At 43.6% G+C, this 26,300-nt stretch overlaps 1 protein-coding gene across 1 annotated transcript; it reads right to left on the bottom strand.

The window, feature by feature from the left end:
• Positions 1-339: 339 nt before the first annotated feature.
• On the bottom strand, positions 340-25,592 carry hspbp1 (HSPA (heat shock 70kDa) binding protein, cytoplasmic cochaperone 1). The gene is made up of 8 exons (XM_072588688.1): positions 25,415-25,592; positions 20,196-20,339; positions 16,645-16,831; positions 16,186-16,410; positions 12,853-13,008; positions 8,498-8,594; positions 6,297-6,408; positions 340-1,946 (listed from the first exon to the last, which is right to left on the bottom strand). Exons 2-8 carry the CDS (start codon positions 20,319-20,321, stop codon positions 1,872-1,874), a joined length of 978 nt encoding a protein of 325 aa, XP_072444789.1. The 5' UTR covers positions 20,322-20,339; positions 25,415-25,592; the 3' UTR covers positions 340-1,871.
• Positions 25,593-26,300: the final 708 nt, after the last annotated feature.

Genomic DNA, 26,300 nt, shown 5'->3' with positions numbered 1-26,300 from the left:
TCAACCAATTAGCATTCTTCTCTCAAATTGTGAAAATGCTGGATTTCACACTGGATTGGCATTCTATCAATAAACACATTGACGTGGATCCTATTTACTATGCCCAGAGAAAAAGAATAGGAAATGACATCACCAACCCAAGGAAACCCAAACATATAAATAGAAAACGGTAAACACCAGCAGTGCTTCGTCCGGAGGCTCACTGAAGAGGTTACCTAGTTATGGTGACGAAACGTCTGAAAACAAACCTTCCAGCTCAGTGAGCAAGCCTACATCCTGAATCGGCATTCTTGCAAAGGGTCCTGATGAGTGCAAGACAAACGTTTTTGACAAAATGTGTCTTTTCTCAGTAACAGGTTTTACTTAGAAGAGCCACATAAATGAAAGCTGTTGTTTACTGATGATTGTCTGTTGAACAGTGGGACCAATATCATGACTTGACACTGAGCCATTTTAGAGACAGGTGAAGATTATGTTTTAAAAAAAACACAAGGGAGATTGTGTCAATTTGATGACTGCCAGAGTCAAAGGAAAATGTAGATTGGAATGTATTCAAAAAGTATATTTTTTTCACAGAAACTGAATCATAACGTTTTGCAGAAAAACAAAATAAAGACTTCAAATACTGCCGGGTTATTACAGTCATATCTTTGCTTCAGTTTTTAAATCAACATACACATTGCTTCTGAATTTAGAATGAACTGTGGAGTGATCAGTAACACATTGGGCATCGTGCAGATCCTGGAAGATGCACAGAGGCCACCTGACAGCTAGAGACACATAAGGCCGCCCTCTCTCAGCAGAGCCGCAGCTAATCCTTCGAACTGCAGGTTAAGCATTAACTCACAGCCAAGTCAAAGTCAGCAAGCCTTGTGGTCATCAACACACTAATGAATCACACCCCTGTCATTCTGCACACAGTGCTTAATTAATGTTTCCAGACTAAGAAGGTAACTTAAAATGCTTGCATTAGCTGACAGAGTTTAAAAATGCCCCTCGCTGCTTAAAATTCAACTTATTTTTTCATTTGAACTGTTACAGCGAGCACTTCAAAATTATAGACCAGTGCATGGGGAAAGGTGTCCCGAGATCAGAGGCTAGGGTAGCGTTCTCAGCAACTTCACCAGATTGAAGTCACTTGTCTGGGTTTGTGCATCACAGCAGCCCGAGAGCACAGACAGACAGACACTCAGAAGCAAACAGTGCGTCCCTGGGCTGGCTGCAGGAAAGCTGCCAAGCAGGAGCTAGAAAGAGAGGGGTAACCAATGCATGCAAATTGCAACAATATGTCTTTTCATTGCTGTACTAAAAGTACTTTTTAAAATCAACTTATTCATGTCTCTCTGGGACTTGAACCCAGGCCTCCTGGTCCAGGAGCAGGGAATACTACTACAGCACCACAAGAGTGGCTCTTGGTACTATCAGGCCAGCAACTGTACACAACATAGCTGAGGACAGTCTCTATCTAGCAGTCTGTCAGCAACTTAATACCTGAAATAAAACATTTGCAGCTAAAGGTTTTAGACAGCAAGTGACTGAAATTATAAGTAATACCAGTCACAACTTGCTGACTGTATTTATCCTACAGTTGTCTAAAGGAAAATTAGGGTGGTTGGAAACAAATTGAACGCCGAACAGGAATTCATTATGAAGGGTAACCGAGAAAAGCTCCTTTTGGGAGTTTTGTATATTTCTACCTGGACCCGACATTAAAAGATCAAATAAAAGTTTTTTAAACAGTCCACATTTTTAAATAAGTGTAATATGTAGGCTCATTCAAAACACTCTAGGCTTTGGAGTCTTTACAGATTCCAATGGTGGGAAGCCATTTGAAAAATCAAAGCACTTTTCTCTGACAATGCAGCAGCACATCACCGATCCATCCCATGCTCCTCTGGCTGGCTGAAGCAAGTTTGCAGGAGATGCTCGCAAAACTCCAACTCTTCCTGTTGAAAGATTAAAGTCAGACAGATTATATTCTTTTAGCATCTCTGCTGATCTCCTCATGCTCTAACCATCCATAAAAATTGAGAACAACCCATTCTACTTTTGTGATCTGCCCTTGCGTTACAAAACAGTATTGCCCCAAATATGTTTTCTCCTCCACCCAAAACATTGAGACAAACTGTCTTTTGTCCTATTTGTAAACGCGTGCGTATTTAGGATAAAGGGGTTACAGCTTTTGTTTCAAAGAATTCCTATAGTGTGGAAGCAGGCCATTCGGCCCATCAAGTCCACATCGACTCTCCAAACAGCAGCCCACCTAGACCCAGCCCCTTACCCTATCCTGTAACCCTACATTTCCCATGACTAATCAACCTAATGTGTACATCCCTGGGCAATTTATCATGACCAATCCATCTAACCTGCACATCTTTGAACTGTGGGAGAAAACTAAAGCACTAATAGTAGTATTTTTGTAATTCATAATCCTTTTTATTTCAGATTTCCAGCATCCACAGTTCTTCGATTATTATAAATTCTTGCTCTTCAACAAATGACAAAGGAAATGGATTATAATAAAACAAAGTTATCTTCTTGTCCACAACTCTATGTGCAGTACTTTTGGGTTTTGAATTGCAGTCAGTCAGGTATGATGGAAGATACTTGACATAACCGACACATCTGAAACTTTCACCTGTTTTTTTCCCTGAACCTGAGAGATGCTGAGCAATCTGTGGATTGAGGAATACAGCATTGTCAACAGGAGCGTTGTGGTACAGCAGATGGCTGCAAAGATGTCAACATTTAATCCACCAATTTTTAAATAAATGGTCAGAAACATGACCTTTAAAATTGATGCCATACAGATGCACAGCACAGAAACAGACCCAATATCCCAACCCAATTCTAGTTCCATTTGCCAGCATTTGGCCCATATCCCTCTAAACCCTTCCTATTCATATATTCATCCAGATGCCTTTTAAATGCAGTAATTGTACCAGCCTCCACCACTTCATCTGGCAGCCCATTTCATCCACACACAACCCTCTGCGTGAAAACGTTGCCCCTTCGGTCCCTTTTATATCTTTACCCTCTCACCCTAAACCTATGCCCTCTAGTTCTGGACTCTCCCACCCCAGAGAAACTACTCTGTTTATTCTATCCATGCTCCTCATAATTTTGTAAACCTCTATAAGGTCACCCCTCAGCCTCCGCCACTCCAGGGAAAACTGCCCCAGCCTGCTCAGCCTCTTCCTATAGCTCAGATCCTCCAACGCTGGCAACATCTTTGTAAATCTTTTCTGAACCCTTTCAAGTTTCACAACATCCTTCCAATATGAAGGAGACCAGAATTGCATGCAATATTCCAAAGGTGGCCGAACAAACGTCCTGTACAGCCACAATATGACCTCCCAACTCCTGTACTCAATACTCTGACCAATAAAGGAAAGCATACCAAACACCTTCTTCACTATCCTATCTCCCTGTGACTCCACTTTCAAGGAGTTATGAACCAGCACTCCAAGGTCTCTTTATTCAGCAACACTCCCTAGGACCTTACCATTAAGTATACAAGTCCTGCTAAGATTTGCTTTTCCAAAATGGAGCACCTCGCATTTATCTGAATTAAACTCCATCTGCCACTCTTCAGCCCATTTGATCAAGATCCCGTTGTAATCTGAGGTAACCCTCTTCGCTGTCCACTACACCTCCAATTTGTGTCATCTGCAAACTTACTACTTGTACCTCTTATGCTCACATCCAATCATTTACATAAATGACAAATAGTGGACCCAGCACCGATCCTTGTGGTACTCCACTGGTCACAGGCCTTCAGCCTGAAAAGCAACCCTCTCCCCTCTGTCTTCTACCTTCAGCCACTTCTGTATTCCATGTCATCTAACCTTGCTAACCAACCTCCCATGGGGAACCTTGTTGAACGCCTTACTGAAGTCCATACAGATCATGTCCACCCCTCTGCCCTCATCAATCCTCTTCATTACAACTTCAAAAACTCAAGTTTGTGAGACATGATTTCCCACGCACACAGTCATGTTAACTAACCCTGATCAGTCCTTGTCTTTCCAAATACATGTAAACCCTGACCCTCAGGATTCCCTCCAACAACTTGCCTACCACCAATGTCAGGCTCATTGGTCTATAGTTCCCTGGCTTTCCTTACCACCTTTCTTAAACAGTGGCACCACGTTTGCCAACCTCCAGTCTTCCGGCACCTCACCTGTGACTATCGATGATACAAATATCTCAGCAAAAGGCCCAGCAATCACTTCCCTAGCTTCCCACAGAGTTCAAGGGTAGAGTGCTGGGGATTTATCACTTTTATTCATTTCAAGACATCTAGCACTTTTTCCTCTGTAATATGGATATTTTTCAAGATGTCACCATGTATTTCCCTACATTCTATATCTTCCACAGTAAACACTGATGCAAAATACTCGTTTAGTAAAATCCCAACTCCTGCGGCTCCACACAGAAGCCACCTTGCTGATCTTTGAGGAACCCTATTTACCCTAGTTACCCTTTTGTCCTTAATAGATTTATAAAAACTCATTGGGAATCTCCTTAACCCTATTTACCAAAGGTATTTCATGTCCCCTTTTTGCCCTCCTGATTCCCCTCTCAAGTACACTGTTACTGCCTTTATACTCTTCTCAGGTTTCACCCAATCTCTCCTGCCTATACATGACATATGCTTTCTTCTTTGTCTTAACTAAAAGATCAAATTTGTGGATAAAGGACTTGTCACAGGTTCACAGAATTCTACGGGTCAAAAGAAAGCAACAAATAGTCCACATTGCAGAAAGAAAATACTCGTTTAGTATGTTCCCATATTGGGCGGCACGGTGGCAGAGTAGTTAGCACTGCTGCCTCACAGCGCCAGAGACCCGGGTTCAATTCCCACCTCAGGCGACTGTGTGTGCAGTTTGCACATTCTCCCCATGTCTGCGTGGGTTTCCTCCGGGTGCTCCAGTTTCCTCCCATAGTCCAAAAAATAATGTGCCGGTTAGGTGAACTGGACATGCTAAATTGCCCATAGTGTTAGGTGAAAGGGTAAATGTAGGTGAATGGGTCGGTGTGGACTTGTTGGGCCGAAGGGCCTGTTTCCACACTGCAAGCAATCTAATATAGAGGCAGCAGAGGAATTGCAAATGGTTTGAACGGTAGGACTGAGAGGTTACAAGCATCAGAAAAGTTTAAACAGGTTGAGGCTCTTTTCCCTCTAAATGAGATGGCTGAAGGTAGATTCTGGGAGAGGCCCTTAAGATTGCAGAGATTAGGTCAAGCTGGACGTACAAATGTTTTCAAGTAGGGGTCATAAAGGCATGATTCTAATAAAAGCAACAAAGGGCTCACCAGGAACCTCTGTACTCTGTAGCATGGAAACGGTTGCTATTGCTTACATGCGACACAGGAGAGAAAAGAATACAAAGGGAGAGAGAAGGCTCATGTGGATCCTCATGATAGAGGATGACGTAGTGGTATTGTCACTGGCCTAGTGAGCCTGGGTCATGGAGTTGACTCCAACAGGGGATGGAAGTTGAATTCAATTATTAAAAGATAAATCTGGAATATAAAGCTAGTCTTAGCGACTAACGATAATCAATAATGGTAAAATTGATAATTATGCCCAAGTGTCAAAAACTCAATTTCTCTCACTAATGCCCTTTAAAGAATGAATTGGCAGTCCTTGTCTGGTCTAGTCTACTTGGGAATCCAGACCCAAAGCAATGTAATTTACTCTTAACTGATCACTGCAATGGCCAAGCAAGTCACTCAGCTGAAGGGCAATTAGGGATTGCTTAAAAAAAAACTCTTTCGCGGGATCAGGATGTACTTGGCCAAGCCAGCAGTTATTGCCCATTCCTAATTGCAGTTAAGAGTCACCCACATTGCTGTAGACCTGGAGTCACATGTTGGCCAGACCAGGAAAGGATGGCAGATTTCCTTCTTAAAGGACATCAGTGAACGAGATGGGAGTTTCTAACAATTGACAATGGATTTGTGGTCATCCTTAGACTTTTACTTCCAGATTTTTATTGAGTTCAACTTCCACTATCTGCCACGGCAGAATTCAAACCCAGGTCCCCAGAACATTACCTGGGTCTCTGGGTTAACAGTCCAGTGATCATAGCACTAGGCCATTGCCTCTTCTGGGCAACAAATGCTGGCCTTGCTAACAACGCCTATGACTCCTTCAAAAAAAAAATCATAGACTGATTCAGCCGAGTGGCTTCTGGGAGAATAAATGTGCAATAATAATTCTAACAATAATACAATAGCAACTAGCTTGGGTTTCCAATGTCAAGCCATATGTAAAACGTCCTGCGCACCCGAAATTCTTCTTGATCTTTCAGCATCTGTGATCTCTCAAGCAGAATGTCCTCCAGACCCAGTTCCAGTTCTTGGCACTGCCTCACGCCACGAGGAAAGTCTGTCACAAGGCTGCAGAGGGGAAAGAGAAAACAGAGCCATTCAAGCAGAAAAACCTGGTCAGGGCCTATCATGTACAACAACCTCTGCGCTTGCTTCTCCTTCCCCCACACGCACACACATAAAAAGAGGGAAGGTACAACAGAAAGCAAACTTTTGCATACTTTTAATTTAAGAAAAAAAATAACTGGTCCTGTGCCTCTCGGAAAATAGCACATCATGGGTTAACAATCAGAGCAGGAGAAAGTTAGGACCGCAGATGCTGGAAATCAGAGTTGAAAAGCTGGAAAAGCACAGCCAGTTAGGCAGCACCTGAGCAGCAGGAGAGTTAATACTTCGAGCATGAGCTCATGCCCAAAATGTTGATTCTCCTGCTCCTCGGATGCTGCCTGACCAGTTGTGCTTTTCCAACACCACACTCTCGACTGTAGTTTTCTGCTTCCTGTCTCCATTCCTTTTTCTATAAAAAAAAAGGAGCTACATTCGTTACTTTCCAATTAAATGGAACCTTTCCCAAATCTAGAGAATTTTAGAAAATGGAAACCAACACATGGGCAGCTCGACAATGCAACAGTTGTGTTCTTGTGCAAATCCCTCTGCATTATATAAAAAAATCACACTTTAGATGCAGGAATTAAAGTGTTGGCGATGCAATTGCATTATAGCCAGCACGTTTCAAAAAGGTGGCACTTTAGAAACAGCTTCCCCAATTTGCCAATCACGTTACAGTGACTTTGTGCTAAAGAAACACATGTTATAGCAGAACGACCTGCATCATCTATCGCACTACACACTATTTCAAAGACCCTAGGAAGAAGTTCATCAGAATGTGGGGACTTGGCAGTCTGCAGCTCCAGTCATTTGCTCAATACCACTTCCCTGGTGATTGTGAGTTCCTCTCTCCTTTCCATTTTCCGACTTATAGCTATTTTTGGTATATTACCTGTGTACCTTACACAGTGAAGGCTGATGAAACATATCTGTTTAATTCATTTGCCATTTTGCTACTTACCCTTATTAACTCTACAGTCACACTTTCTACAGGATCTACACTCACTTTGTTATCTCTTTTCTTTTTAAGTATCTGAAGTAAACCTTCCAGCTTTTTTGTCATACTTTAAACAAAATAAAATAGAAAAAGAGTGACTAAAAATAATTAAGGAAGGAGTGATTAATCTACTCACATTCACCAGCCTTCTCTATTTATGTGTTTTTCCTTCAGGTTTGAAACTGTCTTTAGCTTTTTTTTTTAAGTTAGTAGGCCCTCCCCTTGGAATTTTTGTTTCTCATTGGAATGCATTTCTTCCGAGTCTGCACTGCAACTCTACCCACCTCTTTCTTATTCTAATTTAGCAGCTAGCTCTGCTTTCTTGTGCTCATAACTGATCTTCTTTAAGCTTAAAATACCAATTTGGACCCACTCTTTCCTCCCACAGACTGAAGGTAAATGTCAAAGGTGAGCACTTCCTTTCTCCTTTTATGCCTCCAATGTTCCAATTTAAAGAATAATGACAATTACTGAGCAGTGATTCAGCTCATCGAGTTCACACCAGCTCACTGTGGAGCAATTTCGTTCGACGTAGCCCTACAAATTTATTTTGCTCATTTCCTTCTGAAATTATTCTTCGTTTCCATTTCCACTAGGTTATGAGCCACAAGCACCAGGCCATTAACACTTGCTGCACCAGGCAAGTTCTTTTCAAACTCCACCTTCCTTCCATGGTCCAAATGCTTAAATCTGTGTCCCCAAGTCCTTGCGTGATCAACTAACTGTAACTGCTTTTGTCAGCCTCTGTAAACCTGTCACAATCTTCCACAGTCTTATCAAATCTCCCCAAACATATCAAACAGATTTGCTCCATCCTGAATCTTCAATAAGTTAGCTGTTTGAACTCATTTGTCTCCACCTGCTAATTAAAGGAATCACAGCAGGAAAGTGCACGATTGAGCCTGAACAGGATCCAGCTCAGCTATAAAGTCCCCACGATTAAACAGTCCACCAATGCTCACTCAGAGGAGTAGATGCACAAGTGGGTAATTGCAAGGACAGTAAACAGTAATAATGATACTGTGAGAGGGAAAGAAGGCTTATCTCACTCACCTGCAAAGTGCACCCAGAACATGCTCATGAAAGGAATCATGTTCTGTCTGTATGAGTGCCACTAATTGCTGTACCATCCCCATTGAGCAGAGAACATCTGTAGGAAGGGAAAATGCAAACTTGTAATCCAACGGCCTTGTGACAATGATTTCAATGGCCTCACGGCATTGTAAGAAATATTCCTCTTGATCTATTTTAAATTATGTATGAAGGATCTGCAAATCCCTAATACTGCTTGAAGCAGGAGTGACAGTTCCTGTAGTCTTGCTCTCTCAACATGACCAAGTTTCACCCCTCCCTTTATGAAGTACTGGCTTCTTGCTGGATTGCACTTCCATCTGTGTCAGCTCTATCCCAATTTGACAAAATTCCCATCCAAGAGTCGGTGGGCTATTCAAACACAGCATCACAAACAAGCCCAATCCTGTCTACTTTGCAAAGGTACCTCCAGTAAAAATTTGAGGGACTTTTTGGGAGGAGGGGTTAGAAAACACTATAGTTAAGGGTCATTTCCACATAAAAGAACTCTCAGCACACACTGGAGTTGCAATGTGGAACTTCCTGGTCTACGAAGCAGAAAATCAGTGGGATCTGCCATTACCAGCAGCCATGTTAATGAGGACCTTGATGAGCAATGCGAGATTCCATGCCTTCAACGCCACACAAGGAATTAAATTACATGCTCCCTGTGCAATCCTTATCCAAGATAACGTCACATATTAATGGTATGAGAACAAATCTAGGCAGCATCAAACACAACAATACCCGGCTCCCATACTCACTCTAAATCCACTATAATACTAAGGCTCTGTACTAAGGTGAAAGCTCTGGTGTGTAAACTGAGTGTTTAAGCCTAAACTGCTCCTGTCTCAGGTCAAATTTGGTTGCGTTTTACCAGTTAGAGTGGCTGCAGAATAAAACAGTTCTGTGCAGATTCCTATTTCTACCTTTGTAACATCGCCTGTCTAAGGGAGACGGTGGCATAGTGGTAACGGCAGTAGATTACCAATTCCAAGGCTCAGGCTAATGCCCTGATAAGGTTTCAAGCACACCACTACAGCTGGTGAAAGTTAAATTCAATTAGCAAAATCTGTAGTCAGTAATAGTGATCAAGAAATGATCAATGATTTTTATCAAAAAGAAGTCACCGACACAGCTTAAAGAAGTACATCTCCCTTATCTGGTCTGGCCACATTCCACTCCCAACCACACTAATGTGGTTGACTCTGAAATGCCCTTTGAGATGGCTTGAACATTTAGTTCAAAGTTTACTTCCTCAGAAGGCTAAGGAACTTGGGCATGGCCACAATGAGTCTGAACAATTTTTACACACGCATCTCCTATCCGGATGCATCACAGATATCTGCACCACCCCGTGACCGCATGAAATTACAGAATTCTGAATGCAGCTCAATCTATCACAAAACTCAAACCTTCCTTCCATTGACTCCGCCTACACTTCCCACTGCTTCAGGAAAGCTTTGCTACTTCCAGACTATTCTAACACATTCCTAGGTGGCCTTCCAAATTTACTCCCCAGTAACATGATGCCACCCAAACCTTCACTGCCCATGTTCCAAATGGTTTCAAGCCCAAACCATCCATTGCTGCTGCACATGATGAACTACATTAACCTCCCTATTAGGCAACATTAAAATTCCCAACCTCATTTTTAAACCCCACCATGGCCTCACTCTTCCCATCGTTATAACATCTGACGGCCCCAATAATCTCCGAATTGTCAACCCTCCGGTAATTCTGGCCTCTGGTGAAACCTGACTGTACCATGAATGGACGTGGAAAGCTCTTCCTATATATCTTTTGGCTTTCTTTTCTCCTTTAAGCTGCTCTTCAAAGCCCAACCCTTTAAATAAGAGTTCCGACAAATAGTCTCTGGACTCAAAACGTTCACTCTGCTTTTTTCCAGCATCTTCAGATTTTGTTTCAGATCTCCAGCATCTGCAGTTCTTTGTTTTATTTTCTTTTAAATAAGCGAACTGTTCTAAAATTTCCTCATGCCACTTGGCATCACATGTTGCTTCATAACACAATGGTGAAACGCCTCATTGTATAATGTTAAGAATGTGAACAGAGCGCAGTACAGGCCCTTTGGCCCTCCAAGTGGTACTGACCTGTGGAACCAATCTGAAGCCCATCTATTCGACATTATTCCACTTTCATCCATATGTTTATCTAATGACCATTTAAATGCCCTTAAAGTTGGTGAGTTCTACTACTGTAGCAGGCAGTGCGTTCCATGCTCTTACTACTCTTTGAGTAAAGAAACTACCTCTGACATCTGTCCTATATCCATCACCCCTCAATTTAAAGCTACGTTCCCTCATGCTAGCCATCACCATCCAAGGAAAAGCTATCTCACTGTCCACCCTATCTAACTCTCTGATTATCTTATATGTCTCAATTAAGTCACCTCTCAACCTTCTTCTCTCTAATGAAAACAGCCTCAAGTCCCTCAGCCTTTCCTCGTAAGGCCTCCCTCCAGACCAGGCAATATCCTAGTAAATCTCCTCTGAACCCTTTTTAAAGTTTCCACATCCTTCCTATAATGCGGTGACCAGAACTGTACACAATACTCCAAATGTAGCTGCACCAGAGTTTTGTACAGCTGCAGCATGATCTCGTGGCTCCAAAACTCAATTCCTCTACCAATAGAAGCTAACACATCATTTACCTTAACAACCCTATCAACCTGAGTGCCAACCTTTAGGAATCTAAGTACGTGGACACTGAGATCTCTCTGCTCATCTACACCACCAAGAATCTTACCATTAGCCCAGTACTCTTTATTTCTGTTGTTCCTTTCAAAGTGAATCACTTCACATTTTTCTGCATTAAAATCCATTTGCCACCTCTCTGCAGCTTATATATGTCCTTCTGTAACCTGCAGCATTCTTCAGCAGTATCCACAACTCCACTGACCTATGTGTCATCTGCAAATTTACTAACCCAGCCTTCAATGCCCTCATCTAGGTCATTTATAAAAATAACAAACAGCAATGGCCCCAAAACAGATCCTTGCAGTTCACCACTAATAACTAAACTCCAGGATAAACATTTCCCATTAACCACCATCCGCTGTCTTCTTTCAGCTAGCCAATTTCTGATGCAAATCACTAAATCACCCTCAATCCAAGGGCTCCATATTTAGTGCAATAGCCTCCCGTGTGGAACCTTATCAAACGCCTTAATGAAATCCATGTACACCACATCAACTGCTTTACCCTCATCCATCTATTTGCGCACCTTCTCAAAGAACTCAATAAGGTTTGAGAGACACTACCTACCCTTCACAAAACCGTGTTGACTATCCTGAATCAACTTATTCCTCTCTAGATGATTATAAATCCTATCTCTTATAACGTTTTCCAATAGTTTACCCACAACAGAAGTAAGGCTTACTGGTCTATAATTACCAGGGTTGTCGCTAGTCCCTTTCTTGAACAAGGGAGCAACATTTGCTATCCTTCAGTTTTCTGGCACTATTCCTGTCGACAGTGTTGACAAAGATCAAAGCCAAAGGCTCTACAATCTCCTCCCTGGCTTCCCAGAGAATCCTAGGATAAATCCCATCCGGCCCAGGTGACTTATTTATTTTCACGCTTTCCAGAATTGCTAACATCTCCTCTTTATGATCGTTAATCCCGTCTAGTCTAGTAATCTGTATCTCAGTATTCTCCTCGATAACATTGTCTTTTTCCAGCGTAAATACTGATGAAAAATATTCATTTAGTGCTTTCCCTATCTCCTCGGACTCCATGCACAACTTCCCACTACTATCCTTGATTGGCCCTAGTATCTCTCTAGTCAGTCATTCTTTTATTTCTGATATATCTATAGAAAGCTTTAGGGTTTTCCTTGATCCTACCTGCCAACTTCTCATGCCCCCTTATGGCCACCATATGAATACAAGCTTTTGTTGTTACAGTAAGTGCAAGCTGTGGGGACAAATGTACCAACTGGAGTGGCCAAACATAAAACCTGGACTTTGATGTTTCGTTTGATTCCAGATTCCAAAACATGCCTCAACCACAACAAACCTGACTGATGCAAGAAGTCATAATCAAGCCTCCTATACTAGTGCTCACCAACTCTTGCTGTCAGTGTGTGTTCATGCTGGAGGGCAAACTCAAACTGCCTGCCAATACTTACTGGGGATAAACGACCAAGTGGAACTGCCTCCTAGCATGAGTCAGCACTTTCAGTAGAAGAGGGGAGATAAATGGGGAAAAATGAAGAAATAAAATTTCAAACCCAATTGCACCACAATTTCAGTCTGGGCTAGGATGATGTGGGATCACCCATCTATCTACACCTTGATTAAGGCAAATTCTGACCTTTGTGCTCAGGGTTGCTGATGAGCAGGTTCTGCAGCAGGAATGCAGCTTTCACCTTCAACTTCTCAATGCCACTCTGCATGGCTCTCATCAGCACGGAGAAACCATCGCGGTCGACAAACTCAAGTAAACCAGCCGCCTGCTCACGCACCAAACCTAAAAGAAGTGGGAGGAAAGGGGGTTGCATTAGTATCTAGGTCAACCTTCCAATGTATGATAAACACCTACTGTTAGCAAGTCTTGAGAAGACTGGTAGCTCAGGTTGAAGTTCTGGATGTAAGTTTGCTTGCTGAGCTGCAAGATTCATTTTCAGACGTTTCATCAACATACTAGGCACAATCCTCAGTGAGTCTCCAGATGAAGCACTTTTGGTGTTTCCTGTTTTTATTTGTGCGTTTGGGTTTCCTTGGGTTGGTGACGCCATTTCCTGTGGCAATGTCATTTCCTGTTCTTTTTCTCGTGGGTGGTAAATGGGGTCCCAACTGGAACTCTATCAACAAACACATTGACTTGGATCCCATTTACCACCCCCGCAAAAAAGAAAAGGAAACGACATCACCAACCCAAAGTAACCCAAACACAAACGGAAAGCAGGAAACACCAGCAGTGCTTTGTCTGGAGGCTCACTGAAGATGTTACCCAGTATGGTGACAACACGTCTGAAAATGAACCTTCCAGCTCAGCGAGCAAACGATATCCAACACCTACTGTTGGTGAAACAATGAACAAAGCACAGCAGGTATTAATTCGAAAGCACAGTCCAGTTCTTCATCTGCAAGGAGAAGGTGATATTTGACGACGGTGTGTATTGTAAATGCAAAATCTTTATCCCTCCCCAAGAAATCAGACCTGGACATCGTACAACACAGGTATAACTTCACCATATGAACTACAGCAACCAAGACGGCAATTCACCATCATCATCTCAAGGGCGAACAGAGATGGCTAAAAATATGCTTGCCTTGCCAGCGATGCCCACACTCCATGAAGAAATTTTTTAAAAAAAGAAAAACAACCATTTATACTTTCTGCCCAAACTCCCAGTCAAATGCCTGCCTGCAATGTGGATGTTGCTGACAAGAGCACTTGTTGCCCATCCCATAATTGTTCCTGAACTGAGTGGCATGCTATGCCATTGGAGAGGGTAGTGAGGGGCTCAAGTACATTGCTATGCATCTGGAGTCATGTGGAGGTCAGATGAGGTGAAGGGCTGTCAATTTCTATCCCTAAAGGACATTACTGACCCACATCGACTTATTGGACAATGACACTGGTCACGGTCACCATCAGTGTGGTTAGCTTTCAATTCCTAATTAACTAATTGAATTTAAAGTTGCCATGGTAAGAATTGAACTCCTGCCCCCAAAGCATTAGCCTGAACCTCTAGCATTGATTGCGCTTGGAGGACCACTAACTCAGTGAAAGATGTTTCTCAATCTGTCTAAAACAGTTGGTCTTGCAGGGTAAAGAGGTGACTGAGTGTTGCAGACTGGCACGTTCCAAAGTCCAGGACCACGTGCTGAGGGACACACTAAAGACAGCTGCCATCAAGGCGCAGTGGGAAAAGACTAGTGTCTTCGGTCTTTCTGCCAAACAGGAAGCTGGAAGAACACAGCAACCGAGGCAGCATCAGGTGGTGGAGAAGTTCATGTTTCAGATACAACCCTTCTACAGGACTGGAGGTGGGGGTAGTCAAGAGTATGGCGCTGGAAAAGCACAGCCAGTCAGGCAGCATCCGAGGAGCAGGAAAATCAATGGTTCGAGCATGAGCTCTTCATCAGGAGTAAGGTGAACTACAGGTAAAGGGTATAAAGAGAAAAAGAATAACAAGAGTGTATTAAGGTCCAAGACACCTTGCACGAGTAGAAAATTATCTTGTTTTGCAACTGCAGGGAAACTCTAGAGGAATGTCAAATTCCAATGTTATTTTTAGAACCTATATACTTATAGATAATTTTGATGAATAAAGTATCCTTTTGCAATAAAAAAAGCCTCACCTCTGGATTACTAGCTCACTGATATTACCACTGCAATATTGTCTCCTCAAGTGCACATCCCTCCCTGTGGGCCTGGACACTGGCCATATCAGCAGCTGTATAGGTCCATCCATTGGATATTAATTCTCTAAACCTTGCCTCCACCTTTAAGACAGCAGTGTAGAGAGACCCACGCCATCAATAAAGCTTTTTCTTGTACTTCTCTCAGTGTACATGTCTTCCTTCGGAGACTCTTTCTACAGTAAGGGTGCTCCATAAATGCTTGTTATTGACAGTCCCACCCAGTTTTCCACACTGTGCATTCTAATATGGCCAGAGCACCCTCAGATGCACACAAATGACTCCATGCTGTTTTGAAGAGGAGCAGGGGAATTCTGGACATTGGGAGGGGGATCCTCAAGCTCAGAGTGAAATAGACTGTGAACTTTGACAAAATTCTCCTTCTAAATTTATTTTTTCTTTATTATATTATCGTGGAAGCATTGGCATTCTGAACATTTTATCTTTTCACTTTTCTAATTTATTCCTATGACTTTGTACTTTTGACGGTCTATATTGCTGGACATTTTAATTTCTTCACTTGCTGATTTTTTTCCCCAAAGAAGAATCTATACCAAGATACCTTTGTATTTAAATGGTGCCGTAAGTGGCAAATTGTAAACTTTTCACTGTACTCACGTGAGTACGTGACAATAAAGCTAACTCTAATTATATCTAGGAATTGGGCGGCACGGTGACACAGTGGTTAGCACTGCTGCCTCGCAGCGCTGGAGACCCGGGTTCAATTCCCGCCTCAGGCGACTGACTGTGTGGAGTTTGCACGTTCTCCCCGTGTCTGCGTGGGTTTCCTCCGGGTGCTCCGGTTTCCTCCCACAGTCCAAAGATGTGCAGGTCAGGTGAATTGGCCATGCTAAATTGCCCGTAGTGTTAGGTAAGGGGTAGATGTAGATGTAGGGGTATGGGTGGGTTACGCTTCGGCGGGGCGGTGTGGACTTGTTGGGCCGGAGGGCCTGTTTCCACACTGTAAGTAATCTAATCTAATCTAATCTAATCTAATATTCTAATTCAATAGATTAAGAAACGAAATATCTGGTTGCTGTTTGTGGTAGTTTGCTGTGCACAAATTGACTGCTGCTTTTTCCCCTAATCACAACAGGGTTTTTACTTCAAAAGGATGTCTCTACAGCACTTTGGGACATTCTGAAGTCACGAAAGATGGTAAATTAACACAAGTCATTCTTATAGTCATGGAGCTAGCATGGAGGGAAGCCTGATGTTACCACGGCGACTCCTACCCCTTTCTCCACTACATCCAGGGAAAACTGCCATCACTTACAGGACACAGCAAAGAGGGTCTTTATTCGCACCATGTCATTGCTGTCACTGTTCAGAAGGTCCAGGAGTTTGGGCATGGTGCCCAGGCTCAACACGTGCTCCTGGACAAAGGGGTTATTCTGGCTACAGGTGCCAATGAGGTGCGCCGCTCGCCATCGGAGCTCCGGGTCCGGGCATTCCAGGAAGTTCTGGACCACAATCTGCATGCCACCCAGCTTACAGAAATCTAAATAAAGCAAAAAAAAAAGAGCATTAATAAACCTCCCTTTGTTGAACATTGAAAAAGATCAGTCATGGTTTCCAGTCTCCACAACAGCAGTTACACATTGAAGAACGTCATTGGTGATAAAGTACTTTGGATAGAGTGAGAGTGTGAAAGTTATTATACAAAAGCCAACACTTTCCTCAAGTCTTTAGAAATTGGAAAAGACTCCCAGGGTTCAAAGGCAACATCAATTACCTCCTGCATTGTCTAGGTTTTCACACAGATCGGCCACGGTATCGAGTGCATTGCTCCTCCTTCCATCCTCGTTCAGGTCATCTTCAGAAGTATCGCTCAGAATTTGAAGACAATCCTTGATCTGTTTCAGTTCATCAAGGTGTCCATTAAACACATCCGATAGTGCATCCTGCAGCCACTGTCTTCGCTTTGGGTGGAAAAAGGAAAGAGTGTGAGCGAGAAATAAGAGGTCAGACAGCAGTAACACATGTACAGGACGGATGTCAGGCTCTGCATCATTGGACTACTTCAGTTCAATTAGCAGAGCTGGATTTTATCAAACATCAACCGAACACTCCCCAGCCTGATTCCTGGATTGTGATGTCTTCAGGTGAAGATAAAATTTAGGTGGAAGATATGAAATTTAGAAAGTTGAAATGAGAAGTGAGTCTACAAAGATATTTAATGCTGCACACAGACAACTTTTAAGTTGCAGGAGACAACAATCCTTGCAGATCATGCCATACATCACCTTTCTTCCCAATTTTTGAATAGATCACTAAACTGAATATCTGCATGGTGTCTCAGTGGTTAGTATTGCTGCCTCACAGAGCCAAGGACCTGGGTTCAGTTCTAGCCTCGGGAGATTTCTGTGTGGAGTTCTCCCAGTGCCTTTATGGGTTTCCTCCCACAGTCTGAAGATGTGCAGGTTAGATGAATTGGCCATATTAAAGCACCCACAATATCCTGGGATGTGCAGGCTAGGTGGATTAGCCTTGGGAAATGCAGAGCTACAGTGACAGGATAGTTTTGGTGGTGGCGGGGTGGGGGTGGGGGGTCTTGGTGGGATGCTCTTCAGAAAGGCAGTGTGGACTTGATGGGCCAAAATGGCCTGCTCCTCCACTTCAGCGATTCTATTATCTGCCACAAATTGGCAACTGTTTTTGGTGTCAGCTATAGCATTCGGAATTAGAAGGACATGGGTTCAAATGCCACTCGAGAGACATGGACAAAAACCTCAGCTGACACTTCCAGTACAGTACTGAAGGAAATAGCAGGAGAACTTAACAAGTACTTTGCGTCAGTTTTCACAGTGGAAGACATGAGTAATATCCCAAAAATTAAAGGGTGTCACGGGGCTGAGTTGAGTATGGTTGCCATTACGAAAGAGATAGTGCTAGAAAAGTTAAAAAGTCTTAAAATTGATAAATCTCCTGGCCCCGATGGGATACACCCTAGAGTTCTGAGAGAGGTGGCTGAGGAAATAGCAGAGGCATTGGTTGAGATCTTTCAAGAGTCACTGGAGTCAGGAAATGTCCCAGATGATTGGAAGATGGCTGTTGTAACCCCCTTGTTCAAGAAAGGATCAAGGCAAAAGATGGAAAATTATAGGCCAATCAGCTTAACCTCGGTTGTTGGTAAAATTCTAGAATCCATCATTAAGGATGAGGTTTCTAAATTCTTGGAAGAGCAGAGTCTGATTAGAACAAGTCAACATGGATTTAGTAAAGGGAGGTCATGCCTGACAAACCTGTTGGAATTTTTTGAAGAGGTAACAAGTAGGTTAGACCAGGGAAACCCAGTGGATGTGGTCTATCTAGACTTTCAAAAGGCCTTTGATAAGGTGCCACACGGGAGGCTGCTGAGCAAGGTGAGGGCCCATGGTGTTCGAGGTGAGCTGCTGGGATGGATCGAGGATTGGCTGTCTAACAGAAGGCAGAGAGTTGGGATAAAAGGTTCTTTTTCAGAATGGCAGCCGGTGACGAGCGGTGTCCCGCAGGGTTCGGTGCTGGGGCCACAGCTGTTCGCATTATATATTAATGATTTGGATGAGGGAACCGGGGGCATTCTAACGAAGTTTGCCGATGATACAAAGTTAGGTGGACAGGCAGGTAGTACTGAGGAAGTGGGGAGGCTACAGAAGGATCTAGACAGGTTGGGAGAGTGGTCCAGGAAATGGCTGATGGAATTTAACGTGAGCAAGTGCGAGGTCTTGCACTTTGGCAAAAAGAATAAAAGCATGGACTACTTTCTAAATGGTGAGAAAATTAATAAAGCCAAAGCACAAAGGGATCTGGGAGTGCTAGTCGAGGATTCTCTAAAGGTAAACATGCAGGTTGAGTCCGTGATTAAGAAAGCGAATGCAATTTGTCTCTTAGCTCAAGAGGGTTGGAATATAAAAGCAGAGATGTACTACTAAGACTTTATAAAGCTCTGGTTAGGCCCCATTTGGAGTACTGTGTCCAGTTTTGGTCCCCACACCTCAGGAAGGACATACTGGCACTGGAACGTGTCCAGCGGAGATTCACACGGATGATCCCTGGAATGACAGGTCTAGCATATGAGGAACGGCTGAGGATACTGGGATTGTATTCGTTGGAGTTTAGAAGATTAAGGGGAGACTTAATAGAGACGTACAAAATAATACATGGCTTGGAAAAGGTGGATGCTAGGAAATTGTTTCCGTTAGACGAGGAGACGAGGACCCGTGGACACAGCTTTAGAATTAGAGGGGGTCATTTCAGAACAGAAATGCGGAGACATTTCTTCAGCCAGAGAGTGGTGGGCCTGTGGAATTCATTGCCACGGAGTGCAGTGGAAGCCGGGACGCTAAATGTCTTCAAGGCCGAGATTGATAGATTCTTGTTGTCTAGAGGAATTAAGGGCTACGGGGAGAATGCTGGTAAGTGGAGCTGAAATGCGCATCAGCCATGATTGAATGGCGGAGTGGACTCGATGGGCCGAATGGCCTTACTTCCACTCCTATGTCTTATGGTCATGAACTCAGAAGTAATGTCTTTAAACTAAAGCCCTGTCAGCTTCCTGACGTGGGATGAACCAATTTCATGGCCATGGTTCACAGCAAGGGAGTTATCCCCAACGTCCTGGTCAATATCTATCCTTTGTCACAAAAAGCCGATTAGATTTTTTTTAGATTAGATTAGATTACTTACAGTGTGGAAACAGGCCCTTCGGCCCAACAAGTCCACACCGCACCCGCCGAAGCGCAACCCACCCATACCCCTACATCTACACCTTACCTAACATTATGTGACCATTAGCACATTGTTGTATCTCAGAGCTGGGTTGGTTGCAAATTGTCTGCTGCATTTCAAGCTTTACAAGAAGGTAAATTTAAAAGTGTTTCATTGACTGCAAAACAATATAAAATGCAAGAATTTCTTTTCATTTCAGTTATGATCATGTCTACATAGTGCATGCATTCTTCACAAGGACTTGCTGTTACAACTGAAGCTAATCGTTATTCTCCCAAAATTTTAATAAGCTTTGGAAATATTGGGTAAGGCATTGTTCAAATGATGTGCTATTAGTCAAAGGTTGACTTGCCATTTCTTTCCATTGATATGGTGCTTGCTTTTAGTGCATTTGCAACATGTTCTGTTATAGCTTGATTGCTACCCAGACTCACAATCGCAAATTTGGTAAATGCCAGTATTCAAGTACCAAGTCAGCTAACCTGTCTAACTTTGTAATGCCTCTTAAACAGTAGGCCATCGGGTAGGGTGTGGAACAGGAGGTGGGTTAAATAACAACAAATAATTCACACATACTTCCTCTGGCATGGGATGCAATTCAGGAGCTGTATCCCCCACTGACCCAGCTTCCACTGCAAGCCTTAGCAGCCCCTGCAGATTGTTGGGATGTTGCCTGTTTCTCTCAGATCCACCGTCCGCCATTTTCTAAAAAGCCTCAATCTGGAAAAAAGGAAAACCAAAGAGCAACCTGTTAAAGCAAAATGGAAAATGCCAGAAATACTTATTGAATGGGAAAAGCAGACTGCAGTCTGGTTTACTCACTTGCCCAACCATCTGATTTTACTTCGCACTGCTATTAATCTCCCCTGTCTTCCACCTGATCGTAAACCTTGCCTTTGGTTCTTTCCCTCTCCTCATGCCCACTTTTTCTGCCTCCGTGCTTACCTAAAACTGGTTACACCTCTTAATAAAAAAAGTTCATTTGCTTGAACTCATAACTCTGCTTCTATTTTCAAAGATGCTGCCAAAATGGCTGAGTATTTCCACCATTTACTGATTTTTATTTAGGGCGCTGAAAATTGGAAATGTTTCACTTGTGTCTTTCTTTCAAGCAAGGAATGGGAGGAAAACCTTCTCATTCTTTCCACCATTCCATTGAGACAGAGTGCACCAGTATCATTGTGTCGGGACTTTTCTCTCTATTCTTCATGAGACGTAGGTGTCACTGGGCAAGGCCAGCATTTGTTACCATCTCTAACAGCACTTGAGTAAATGACTTAACTGTCCTCTGAAAGAGCCAAGCAAGAGCTAGCTATGTAGCAACACAGGTGTAGACTGTTTTGATCCAGCTGCATGTTCTAGAATAGCACAGCTAACATGGTTGTGGTATCGGTTCCACTTTCCTGTCTGGTCTCCATCGGAACTTATTCAAAGCAAAATTAGATTTTGAAGTCCCAGACTTGACTACAGCCTGGGGAAGAATGTTCTACATTAGTGGCATTCAGAGAAAAACGCTTCTCTAATCTCAGACTTAAACGTTCCATTGGTTTGGGGTCACATCTAAGCCAGAAAAGGTAAGGGTGGCAGATTTCTTTCCCCTGAAGGACACTGTTGTACGTGAATTGTCTCAGAATTTTGATTACTGGCAGCCAGTAACTATCCAGGTATGCGTTGTACAAAAAAAAAAGCAGGACAAATCCAACCCCAGCCAATCAGTAGACTCGCCATCATCAGTAAAGTGATGGAAGGGGTCATCAACAGCACTATCAAACAGCATCTGTTCAGTGATGCCCAGTTTGGGTTTCGCCAGGGCCACTCAGCTCCTGACCTCATTACAGCCTTGGTTCAAACATGGACAAAGAGCTGAATTCCAGAGAGGAGGGAAGAGGGACAGCCATCAAGGCCACATTTGACGAGTATGGCATCAAGGTACCCTGGCAAAACTGGAATCAATGGGTATCAGGGGGCAAACACTCCGCTGGTTACAGTCATACCTGGCACAAAGGAAGATGGTTGTAGTTGTGGAGGGTCAGTCATCTCAGCTCCAGGACATCTCTGCAGGAGTCCCTCAGGGTAGTGTCCTAGGGCCAACAATCTTCATCTGTTTCATCAATGACCTTCCCTCTATCATAAGATGAGAAGTGGGGATTGTTTGATGATTGCACAGTGTTCAGCACCATTCGTGACTCCTCAGATACTGAAGCAGTCTGTGCTCAAATACAACAAGATCTGGACAATATCCAGACTTGGGCTGACAAGTGGCAAGTAACGTTCACGCCAGACAAATTCTCGTCAATGACCATCACCAATAAGAGACACTCTAACCACTGCTCCTTGACACTCAACGGTATTATCATCATTGAATCCCCCACTGTCAACATCATTGGGGGATACCATTGACCAGAGACTCAACTGGATTTACCACATAAACACAGTGGCTACAAGAGCAGGTCAGAGGCTAGGGATACTGCAGTGAGTAACTCACCTCCTTGACATCTCAAAGCCTATCCACCATCGGCAAGGTACAAGTCAGGAGGGTGATGGAATACTCCCCACTTGCCTGGACGGGTGCAGCCCCAACAACACTCAAGAAGTTTGACACCATCCAGGACAAAGCAACCCACTTGATTGGCACATCTCCAAGCATTCAATCTCTGGTGCTCAGTAGCAGCACTGTGTACTATCTACAAGATGCACTGCAGAAATTCACAAGATCCTTAGACAGCACCTTCCAAACCCATGTCACTTCCATCCAGAATGACAAGGGCAGCAGGTACTTGGGAACACCACCACCTGCAAGTTCCCCTCCAACTCACTCACCATCCTGACTGGGAAATATACCGCTGTTCCTTCAGTCATTGGGTCAAAATCCTGAAATTCCCTCCCTACTGGCATTGTGGGTCAACTCACAGCAACTGGACTGCAGCGGGTCAAGAAGGTAGCCCACCACCAGTGTCTCATGGGCAAATAGGGATGGGCTATCAATTCTGGCCAGCCAGCGATGTCCAAGTCCCACAAATGAATAATAAAAAAAAGACAGGCAGAGTAGGGTTGTACGGTCATGTGGATGCATTAACCGTAGACAGACTTCGTGGTCTTAACTCATCTTTACTTTCCTATGCCCAGATTCACAAACGTTCAGGCTCTCATTGCACATGCTACAGAAATAGGTCAGTCAGTAAACATGAAGGAGAAAGGCTTTATACATGTTGACTGCATTTGCAACATCACAACCAGAAGTGCCAGGTAATGACCACCTCCAACAAGGTGCCCCCTGTTCACTGGCATTGTCATTGCTGTATCCCACGTCGTCAACATCCATTTTGAACACCAGGCAGGAGAGGGCATGGTGATGGTGGGGAATTAACCACTGACCAGAGTCTGTACTGGACCAGCCATTCAAATACTGTGACTATAACAGCAACTCAACAGCTATGGATTCAAAAGATATCTAAGTAACGCGTCTCTCAACTCCTCAAAGCTTGTGTACCACCTATAAAGGTGCAAGTTTGGAGTGAGACAGAATACTCTCCACTTTTTTTTTGTTGTTGGAAGATGGCAGAGTAGGACGTATCAGCCGGAGCTGGTCCGATCCACCTGCCCTTCTTTTCTTCTCCCTAGTGCTTTTTTTTGCTTTGACTTTTGGTCTCTGACGATGAACTTTGGCCTAGCACATAGCAACCTCCTGGTGTTGGCGTGGGAATCTCCCAGCAGGCATGATATGGCAACCTCCTGGCCTGGCACTGTGACCTCCTCTCAGCGTGGCAAAGTGACATTCCAGCCTCCTCTCATAGGGGTCACCCAGCATGCTGTGGCAACCTTCCAGCCCCCTGCTGCAGCTAGTCGCCAGCACAATGTGCAGTCAGAGCCTGGTGCAGACTGGAAGCTAAGTGACACCATGGTCTGCTGTACTGAAGTCTTTCCTGTAATGCTGCATATTTTGTTTCCGTATTGTCCGAAATCTTGTAATAAGAGAATCTATGCCTAGGTACTTTTGTATCTAAGTCAGTACTGTAGTTGGTGACAAAAAAAACTGTGACTATACTATTTGAATATACGTAGCAATAAAATCTATTTTATTCTATCAAACACAAATGTCATTCTAATTACACTCGAGAAGCTCACCATCCACCCCATCCATCAGTTTAACCACTAACCTCTACAAGATGACTTCAGTCAGCTAAACCACAATCTCCACCACCCTGCACAACAGGGGCAGCTGAGGCATAGGAACACCGTAACCTACAAGCTCTCTTTCAAGTCACACATCATCCTGACTTGGGACCATATCAGCAATCCTTCACTGTGGCAGGGTCAAAACCATGGAACTCCCTTCCCAATACCCAATGGAATTATGACAATTGAAGGCAACAGCTCACTAACTTAAAGGAAATTGAGAATGGTTAATAAATGGTGACCTTGTCAGCAACACCCACATCCCTCAATTTTAAAAAAGATGCCAGCTGGCCTACATTTTGTTTCCTCCTTGTAACATACACATGGAATGCTGCAGGTGAAAAATGTATCATCAGGAGGCAAGACATAACTCAGGGTTGCACAAGCTACAGGAAACATCAAATAAAGATTTGCTCCAATGGTAGAATTGAAATGATTTTAATAGCTTTTTGTGCCATACTAAGTTGAAAGAATTATCAAAGATGATCAAGGGAAATTTTGATGGAAGAGTACAAAATTATAACCTGTTTAAATAAGGTAGGCAAAGCTGATTGTACAAAGACGCAAGAACACCAATTAAAGGTTTTAGGAAAGAGATGCAAAGCAGATTTAAGAAAGAAACTTTTCTTTCTGTAATGAGTAGTAATGATGTAGAACTCACTGCCTAGGAGTGTGGTGGAAGTATAGACAGTGATTTCATAAGGAAATTTCAACTGCTGAGTTTTCTCTGAAATGACTTAAGCTGCCCTTGTCTTCCCCCACTCTTCTATCTAAATTATTTTTACCATTTTAAACACTTCAAATAGAACATCCTTCAATTTTCAAATGCAAAACTCTTATTTCTCAGAATTCATTCAATGCAACTGGTTCTTCCCAGTTCAGTTGCAATCACTCGACACTGAGCCTGTCTTTTTACATCCTCTTTGTTCAAATCCACTGTAAGTTTCATTGGTTTTGGCTGGGTCTTTAGCATCTCAAGGATAGAACATAGCCAGGAGAATATGGGGAGTTTAAAAAAGTACTTCTCGATTTAAAAAAAAAAGTCATCTGTACAGACCAGTCTCAACCGACTATTATATAATTTCAAATCAACTTGTTCAGAGGTGTCATTACACATCTCTAGAATGGGAGAGCCTTGAACTCATGCTTCCTGGTCCAGAAGTAGGCATACTGCAACTGCAGCACATGTGCACTTTACTCAGCCAGTTGTTGTAAGCAGCTTCCAGGAATAGGAAAGCTGCCTAAGTAGGTCATTCAAACCTGCACTGCCATTTAACGAGACTGAGGGTGATATGATAGTGGGCACACAATCCATTGTCCTGGCTTCAGTTTGTAACCTAAAAGCTACAAAAACATGATCTGCAGAAATGGCCTTCTTCCCCCCCCCCCCCAAACCCACACCCACTCGTCCAACAGCCATATCCATAAGTGAGAGGGATCGCCCGCCAATCGGGAGCTAAAATCCCGGCCGCCCACACTTACCCCGAGCCCCTAACCCCATCCCCTCCTCCGCCATCAACAAGACGCTTCAAAATGGTCGCCACCCAAAACCTCCACGGGACCCCATTCCCATTTCAACACACCGTTACCGGGGGGGGGGGAGAGAGAAGGTCACTTACCCCAATCTCCTCTCTTCTCCAACCCTCCCCCTCAAACACGACCTCTCGGCCCGGTCACCGTTCCCGGCCGTGCGGCCACTCCCTACCGCTCCCGAAGCTGCTCCACCTTTCCAGATTCTTCCAGCGCATTCAGCCCAATGGGCGCCACCATCTTGCCGGATGTCGCGTCGCGGTTGCCTTGTTGCGTCAGTGGGCCGGACGTGACGTCGCTGCGGGGCAACTGTCCGCGTCTGTTGCCGCCTGAGCACCCGCCATCTTTGAAAGCCAGCTGCCCCCCTCACCCTCTCCAGCCCTGAGGCCTTTATCTCAGTGAAGCCAGAGAGGGGGGAGGCAGGATCATTGAATCTAAAAACGTTAACTCTGCTTTCTACCCATAAAGGTTGCCAGACCCTGTTTATTTTCGTCGACAATTTCTGTTTTTGTTTCAAATAATCAGCAGTTCTTTTTATTATAAACCATAGGATGACACTGGACTTTGATGCTCCAAATCACAGAGCCAAAGAGTTTTTAACAACACAAATAAAGGCCCTTCAGTCCATCGTTTGTATCTATTCTAGTCCCATTTTCCAGCACTTGGCCTGTGTGTGGCCAAGTGGTCATCTAAATACTTGGTAAATATTTTGTGGGGAGAGAGCAGAGTTAATATTATGAGTCCAGCATCCAGTCCGGAATTAGGGTATGAAGAAAAGAACTGCAAATACTGAACATCTCAAAGCAAAATTTTTTTAAAAATTGCTGGAGACACACAGCAGACCTGGCAGTATCTGTGGACAGGGGAGAGTTAACGTTCTGAGTCCAGTGACTTCTTCAGAAACAAGAACAGAAATTCCTTCAAATCCTTGAAGAAAGGTCACTGGACTCAAAACATAAACTCTCTCCACACGTG

Source organism: Chiloscyllium punctatum, chromosome 18 (assembly GCF_047496795.1).
Source record: "Chiloscyllium punctatum isolate Juve2018m chromosome 18, sChiPun1.3, whole genome shotgun sequence".
Lineage (NCBI taxonomy): Eukaryota > Metazoa > Chordata > Chondrichthyes > Orectolobiformes > Hemiscylliidae > Chiloscyllium > Chiloscyllium punctatum.
Note: the sequence above shows the minus strand (reverse complement) of the source record. Positions and strands in the feature narration are given on the sequence as shown.